This window comes from Haliotis cracherodii, unplaced genomic scaffold, assembly GCF_022045235.1.
Source record: "Haliotis cracherodii isolate W230 unplaced genomic scaffold, xgHalCrac1.p SCAF_12, whole genome shotgun sequence".
NCBI classification, from domain to species: domain Eukaryota; kingdom Metazoa; phylum Mollusca; class Gastropoda; order Lepetellida; family Haliotidae; genus Haliotis; species Haliotis cracherodii.
Genome location: NW_027266267.1, coordinates 20,427,885 through 20,436,072, shown reverse-complemented (window position 1 = coordinate 20,436,072; position 8,188 = coordinate 20,427,885). Strand labels below are relative to the sequence as shown.

General features: G+C 39.9%; 1 protein-coding gene across 1 annotated transcript; it reads left to right on the top strand.

The window, feature by feature from the left end:
• Positions 1–2,670: 2,670 nt before the first annotated feature.
• On the top strand, positions 2,671–3,954 carry LOC139457156 (uncharacterized). Its single transcript, XM_071238582.1, has one exon. The coding sequence runs from the start codon at positions 2,671–2,673 to the stop codon at positions 3,952–3,954; it is 1,284 nt and encodes a 427-aa protein (XP_071094683.1).
• Positions 3,955–8,188: the final 4,234 nt, after the last annotated feature.

Below are 8,188 nucleotides of genomic sequence, written 5' to 3'. Positions count from 1 at the left end.
CATGCATACTTCGAATTATTTTTATCATACATTGACATTACTAATTCATTTGAATACCACTGATAACATATCATCTTAAGATGCGAAGAAACCTATCAAACTTGGGGTGGATACATGGTTATTATTAGAGAGCCAATAGCCACCATTGTTCTCCTTACCCTCATCGACGCTAGTGCTAATCGACTTGGCCTCATGCTATAATCTGTACAACCTGAAATCCCTGAACCAGGGCTGTCAGTTGTGTATCTCGTATACATCTTTCAGCATGGCAATTAAGAGATGGACGCTAAACATCCGTCACCTGTTAGCAGCTTGCTTGGTATTCGGACAGCTGGTAAATTCAATAAGCTTCATGAACATTGGCATCAAGTTATGTCAATACAAGTGTATACAGTATGGCTGTCGTGGTATTCGATACAAAATTGAGGATCTAACTTGTCACCTATCAGAAATGGACTCAGAAGTGTTTATGAAAGAGACCGGACACTTAATTGGACCTACACATCTTTCAAATGTAAGATTTGTACACAATGCCTACAATCATCTGCTTTTCGTAACATGACCAATTGTGCACAGTGATGTGTAGGATGACGAGCAAAGAAAACTGCATAGCAGTATCACTGCACCATATATATGAAAGTGAAGTGACGGTCTTACGATAAACAAACCATTTTCATATCTATCATGTTCCATGGGCTCATCCAGTGTTCTATATGCTGCCATTCACTACTGGAAAAAGACTGCTATCTGACTACTATTGCGCTTGTAAATTCAAAGAAGCTTCATTGTGAATATTTTAGGTAAGATGTCGGTTCGAATCCTCTTTTGCCCCCGTTAAGTTTGGGGGGCATGGGTGGCTCAGTCGTCTCAGGCGCCGCAATTCGCTGTTCACAGTTGCGTCCCTTGGGCATGCAAGAAACGTTTGATTGTGGGTTCAAATCATTAGCATCTCTGATAACTGCCCTTCCATATTAAACTGACAAGGCGCGAGTCAACTGAACAATAATTCAAGCAGTGTTAGACCCAATTCATTTCCTGATTTTACACAAATTATGATAGTCGAAATTACACAGTGTAATTACTTACTAAACTTCCTTAATCCCGAATGTCTCTTAACATCTGTTTTCAGGTCCGAGCAGGCGTCTGTGCATTTAACATTTGTGAAGGGAGGAGATGCCTGGAGACTCGTGCTGGAAAGACTGCCTGTGTCAAAGGTACCTACGCTGCAAGAGGCGAATATGTTTGTGGTAAAGAGGCAACTAATGGGACCGGGTGGTTAGGCTCCCTGATTTGGTTGATGCATGTCATCGTATCTCAATTGCGTAGATCGCTGCTCATGATGTCTATCACTTGATTGTCTGGTCCATTTACAGACCATAAATATGGAATATGGAATATTGCTGAGTGCGGCATAAAACAATTAAAGTTACTTACCAACATTTATTGGTAACCATTAATGAGTAACATGCAAAAAGTAAAAATCTAAACCATGTGTCATGTCTGCATGTCATTTTCCAGGGGGACATAATCAAACACAACGACAGACCACTGTTATCACTACTCTCATCGATGCCTGCACCGTTGGAGACCTGCCTAAAGTAAAATACATATTGTCTCAAGACATTGCAAACATCAATAAAATTGGGAAGAAAGGTATGACACCAGCGATGATAGCAGCACAGAAAGGACACAGAGAGATACTTGAATTACTTGTGAAGAAAGGTGCTGATCTGTGTCTATTGGATGATGATTACAACAATATCTTACATGTAGCCTCTAAAAAGGGAAACGTGGAGATAGTGAAGTATATCCACTCACAGAACATCATTGACATTGAAAGTAGAGGGGACTACGGGAATACACCGGTGATGTTTGCTGCATTATTTGGAGAGAAGGAAGTGGTTTTTTTTCTGGTGAAAATGGGAGCTGATCTATCAAAATTGGATGATGACGGTGAGAATATCCTTCATCTTTCCAGAGGGCACTCGTGAAGAGCAACCTCCTCGTGGTGAGTGCTGGGTAGCGCTAATAGCTCTTCCCCCGTGTGGACTCGGGGCAGAATTTGTCCACAGCACCCCATTGCTGGTCGTACGAGGCGACCGATTTGGGCAACCTGTTTGCCGTGGGTTGCGCCCCTGTGTCGGCGGAGGACGGGATTCTGGTGGTTGAGGGCACTGGTTCCAGGAATAGCGTTCCTTTGCCCAATACACCACTTTGACCCTTACTTCGCCTAGACGGGTGGTAGAATGGGCCCGGTTCTATCAATCGGCTGGTCACGCCAAGCCCTGTGCATAAATTGTGTATGCACTCACGTGATTTTTAAAAATGTGTTATTTCGCTATAGACTTGGACGTGTATATCATGCTTGAATTTTCAATCTATTTATGTACCAATTTGCCTAGAGTCTTATGCCAGAAGGCGGTGGCTCATGGGCCAATCTGGTAATGTTGACCTCCAAATTCAGTATGTATCCAATTTCTTGTCATGGGCCGAACCAGCCTGGCATTTAATTTGGTATACAAATATTGCTATTTGCGTCATATTTGCTGGAGTATAACATCTCTGTATCCCTGGTGTTTGCATATTGGATATCCGGTGCACCATAACACCGTTCTTTGTAACACTCCGTGGTGGGTGGGGAGCAGGGGTGCTGAATTACTTTATTTCATCATGTCTCACCAATACCCTGGTTCAAACCGATCAAAACGTAGACATGTGGATCTAGATGAATCTGATCAAACTGAAAAACTATCTCGTGAATTGGATTCCTGGGCCCGATTTATTGTGATCGAGGCAGCTGATAAACAACCACTCAAAGTTAATCCTTTCGCCATTTCAAAAGCAGTTTCAGGAATTTGCGGAGAGGTCAAAAATGTGACACGTCTTCGTAGTGGCTCTCTTCTCGTTGAATGTTCACGGAGACAGCAATCTATCAATTTGCTATCTTTATCTACATTTGCAAATATTGAGGTTGCTGTGTCCGTACACAAAACCTTAAATTCTTGCCGAGGCATTGTTCGTGACAGAGCTCGTTGCCTGTCTGACATGTCGGAGCAAGAAATTACAGATGAATTGACTAGTCAGGGAGTAAGTGCAGTGAAGCGTTTCACAATGAAATCCAGGGAGGGTGACATCATCCCGTCAAATACGTATATGCTTACTTTTGCACTGTCGACCCTTCCTAAATCTGTTAAAGCTGGTTATCTAAACATCGGAGTGGAGGTGTATGTCCCCAATCCACTCCGATGTTTCAAGTGCCAAAAGTTTGGACATGGGTCTAAATCCTGTAATCACTCTGTCGTCTGCCAGCGCTGTGGTGACGGCCATGACAGCACTGGATGTACAGCTGACATTAAATGTGCAAACTGTAATGGCAAACATCTGGCTTCCTCGAAATTATGTCCAGTGTGGCAAAAACAATCAAAAATCATCAGGCTCAAACATGAACAAAATATCTCATTTTTCGAGGCAAAGAAGGTTATTGAAAGTCAGGCCTCGTCAACTCCACTTACCAGAACCTACTCTGCTGCTGCTATCTCTACCCCTCCAACTCCTCCAACAGTATCCATTTCTATTCAAACAGAAATGACATGGGTCACATCAGATTCTCCTATCAGCATTACTTCTGTGATCACTTCAAACACATCCTCGACTCAAACTGTGAGTCAATCTGAACTCTTGATTGCTAACTCAGATAATGTTGTGCCTACAACTGAAAAGCCAGAGGCCACAGTAGAGCCTGTAGTGATTGAATCAGGTGTTGTTACCTTGACGAGAAAAGAAAGAAAGAAACTAAATAAAAAACAGACAAACAGGAACTCCTCTTCTTCAGAGATAGTTATCCATAACTCCTTTGATGCTCTGGACATGGATGTCACCCCATCGTCACAGAGCAGTAGTAGGAGTCCTTCCTCCTCACGTGTACGTGAGCGTTCACCGATTGAGCCACCATGACTCAATCTCCTAACGTAATTCAGTGGAATTGCAGAGGACTTAGGAATAATTTTAATGAAGTCCAGTTATTAGCACAAGACTACAAACCATCAGCTTTTAGTTTACAAGAGACCTATCTTAAGCTTACTGATAAATTTGAATTGCGTCAGTACAATTCCTATCATTCTTTTTCACCTCCAGGTGATAAAGCCACTGGCGGTGCTTCCATTTTGGTGAGGCAGGGCATCATCCATAGTCCTGTTCATCTCCATTGTAAACTTCAGGCTGTTGCTGTCCGTCTTACTCTACAAATAACTTTCACACTTTGTTCCCTATATATTTCTCCATCCTCAAATTTGCAGCAGTCTGACCTTCAGGATTTATTTGACCAACTACCTAAGCCCTGTATCATCATGGGTGATCTTAATGGGCATAACCCTCTATGGGGAAGTTCCAATACAAATAATAAAGGGAAAATCCTTGAAGATTTTATTGCTAACAATAATCTATGCATCTTCAATGACGGCTCGAACACATATTTACATCCTGCAACAGGTACGTACACTGCATTAGATCTGTCAATCACAGATTCTAACTTATATAATGAATTCGAATGGTCAGTCCATGATGACCTTTGTGGAAGTGATCATTTTCCGACAGTGCTTACAGCTATAAACCCCACTGATGATCCACCTATAACAAGATGGAATTTTTCTAAGGCAAATTGGCCGTTATTTCAGAACATATGTACTGACAAATTGCAACACGAACTTTTTATGGATGTTCCTGACCCGATTCAGTTGTTTTCCGATCAACTGAAAGGTATAGCTGATGACACTATTCCTAAGTCCTCAGTGAACCCACATATTCGTAAACCATGGTTTACTTATGAATGCAAACAAGCTAGGAAGCGTAGGAAGAAGGCTGAGAAATACTTTCGACGCCATCCTACTGTCCATAATTTGAATAATGTAAAAATTAATTATGCCAAGGCTCGCCGAATTTTTAAACTCAATAAACGACAGACCTGGAAGGATTATGTTTCCAAAATAAATTCTCGCACGCCTATGTCAAAGGTGTGGAACATGATCCAAAAAATTAAAGGCAAAGGTTCCAAATCAAGTATTCATCATCTCAAAGATGACAATAATTTATTGACAGACAAGTCAGATATTGCAAACAAACTGGGAGAAACTTTAGCCAAACATTCTTCTTCGTCAAATTATAATCCAAAGTTTCAGAAGTTTCAACAACAGCAAGAAAAGAAAAAAATCAATTTTATTTCTGACAATGGCGAAGATTATAACGAAGTATTTTCACTACATGAGCTACACACTGCTTTAGCACAAGCTCATGATACTGCAACTGGTGCTGATGATATCCATTATCAGCTTCTAAAACACTTGCCTGAATCTTGTCTTACAACACTCCTGAATATTTTTGATGATATTTGGACAACGGGACATTTTCCTCCTTCGTGGAGAAATGCCATCGTTGTACCCATACCAAAGCCTGGCAGGGATCATACAGATCCATCCAATTACCGACCTATTTCATTAACTAGCTGTGTTTGTAAAACCATGGAGCGCATGGTGAATAATCGCTTAGTTTGGTTTTTAGAAACCAACAATTTAATCAGTGATATCCAATGCGGTTTTCGTAAAAACCGAAGTACAATTGATCATTTGGTTCGTTTAGAATCATTCATTAAAAATGCTTTTATAAACAAACAACATGCTGTATCTATCTTTTTCGATCTTGAAAAAGCTTACGATACCACTTGGAAGCATGGTATTTTAAAAGATTTACATGACTTTGGTTTAAGAGGCTGCTTGCCTCAATTTGTATCACAATTTTTAACGGACAGACAATTTCAAGTTCGTGTTGGATCAACCCTGTCTGATCATTACAATCAGGATCAGGGGGTTCCACAAGGCAGTATTTTGTCTGTTACCTTGTTTAGCATCAAAATAAATAGTTTATCTAAAGTATTAAATGACTCAATCGATGGGTCATTGTTTGTGGATGATTTTAATATTTCATGTCGTGGTAAAAATATGCGTACAATTGAAAGACAGTTACAGTTGTGTCTTAATAAAATTCAAAAATGGTGTCTTGAGAATGGATTTAAGTTCTCACAGACAAAGACAAATTGTATACATTTCTGTCGGAAATATAAAACTCATAAAGACCCAGAGCTCTCTTTAGATGGTACTCCAATTAAGGTTGTAAAAGAGGCCAAATTTCTGGGATTGATTTTCGACCACCATTTGACGTTTTTGCCACATATTAAATATTTAAAGACTAAATGCCTGAAGGCCCTCGATTTGTTGAAAGTGGTATCGAATTCTAAGTGGGGAGGGGATCAGACAACCCTCCTTCACCTTTATAGATCATTAATCCGCACTAAATTAGACTATGGCTCCATTGTGTATGCTGGAGCTTGCAAGAGTAATTTAAAAAAGTTAGATTCAATCCACCATCAGGGACTTAGACTGTGCCTCGGTGCTTTTAGAACTTCTCCTGTTGACAGTCTCTATGTCGAGGCTGATGAACCCTCTTTGAAACTACGCCGTATTAAATTATCCCTTCAATATATCACAAAATTACACTCTAACCCTTCTAATCCTGCATATGCCTCCGTTTTTCATCCTCAATATGAAGAACTGTTTCTGAGGAAACCAAAGCTGGTTCCCCCACTTGGAATTCGGATTAAATCAAATGTTATTGCTGCCCATATAGATTTAGATCTAATCTCTCCTTACCGCCTTTTGTCTTCTCCTCCCTGGCAGTTGGTGAGGCCAGAAGTAGACATTTCCCTCACACGTTTTATAAAATCTGAGACCAATCCACTCATATATCAACAAGCATATTTACAGTTAAGAAATAAATACGACACTCACCGTTCAATCTTTACTGATGGATCCAAGGATGGTGGCCAAGTAGCATCTGCCACCGTCATTGGATCAAAACATTTATCGTCCAGAATACCAGATAATAGCTCTATATTCACTGCTGAGGCCAATGCTATCCTTACAGCCTTGGGATACATTCAAAAACAATCTGTATATAAACGATTTATAATCTTTTCTGATTCTTTATCTTGTCTTCAGGCACTAAAAAAAGTCTCTTCAAGTCATCCAATCATTTTAAACATTTTAGAACTTTATAATGATCTTTCAACTGGCCAATACGACATCGTCTTTTGTTGGTTGCCCAGTCAAGTGGGCATAAAAGGCAACACAATGGCTGATGCTGCAGCTAAAGCAGCCCTCAACAAATCTGTGACACCACTTCTAATTCCATACAGTGATTATAAACCTGTGATCAGATGTTACATCAGAGATCTTATGCAAATGAAGTGGGACACCCAAGTCGGTATCAATAAATTACATCAAATTAAGCCAACTCTCGGTTACACCTACTTGGGGTGTCAGTCCAGATTTGAAGAGGTCATTTTACGACGATGTCGTATTGGCCATTCAAGATATACTCACGAATATCTATTAAAAGGTGAGGATCCTCCGTTTTGCATCCCTTGTGATGAGAGAATCACAGTCAAGCATGTCCTGCTTGACTGTATTGATTTTTCCATTACAAGGGATAAGTATTTCAAAGTTTCGTCCATCAAGGATCTTTTTAGTATCAGTGCTCATTTACTCATCGGTTTTTTAAAAGAAATAGAATTAATAGATAAATTTTGATTATAATATGTATAGTTTATAGAAAGTGATTTTAATTTGGTGAATTGAATTCATGACTTGAATTGTTAGTGGCTGTATCTTCACAGGGGGTTGAAGTATCGTAAAACAATTGTCCCCCTGGGAAGGTACGTAAGTCCGGTATCATTCACAGTATCTTTTCATTTTGCTGTGATTTTAATCGTAGCATTTTTGTTGATTTTAACTGTTTGGCTAATCTTTCTGATCATCGCCAGTAGCCCGAGGGATGGTGTAAATCCTGCTGGGGACCATGTAGGTAGCAGAAGTACCGTAAGTCCCCATGGTCCCTAGTATGGTGGCCTAGCTTTGGTTGCTGGCGATCTACAGCCCGTTTTTATAATGTGTCGTCTGATTTAATTTGATCGTTTTATTGCTCTAAAATTAGTTTTTAAAATTATAATCTGTGATATATTGCTAATTGTTATACTATCCTTCGGCGACAGGTTTATATATATAATAGAAATGTTTACCTTGTTCAAGTCACGATATGGCTGAAATAGTGCCGATGTGACTTTAAATATTAACTCACTCAC

Bases quoted from the DNA above. Each gene is read 5' to 3' on its own strand.
- LOC139457156 (XM_071238582.1), top strand. From the start codon at position 2,671: ATGTCTCACCAATACCCTGGTTCAAACCGATCAAAACGTAGACATGTG.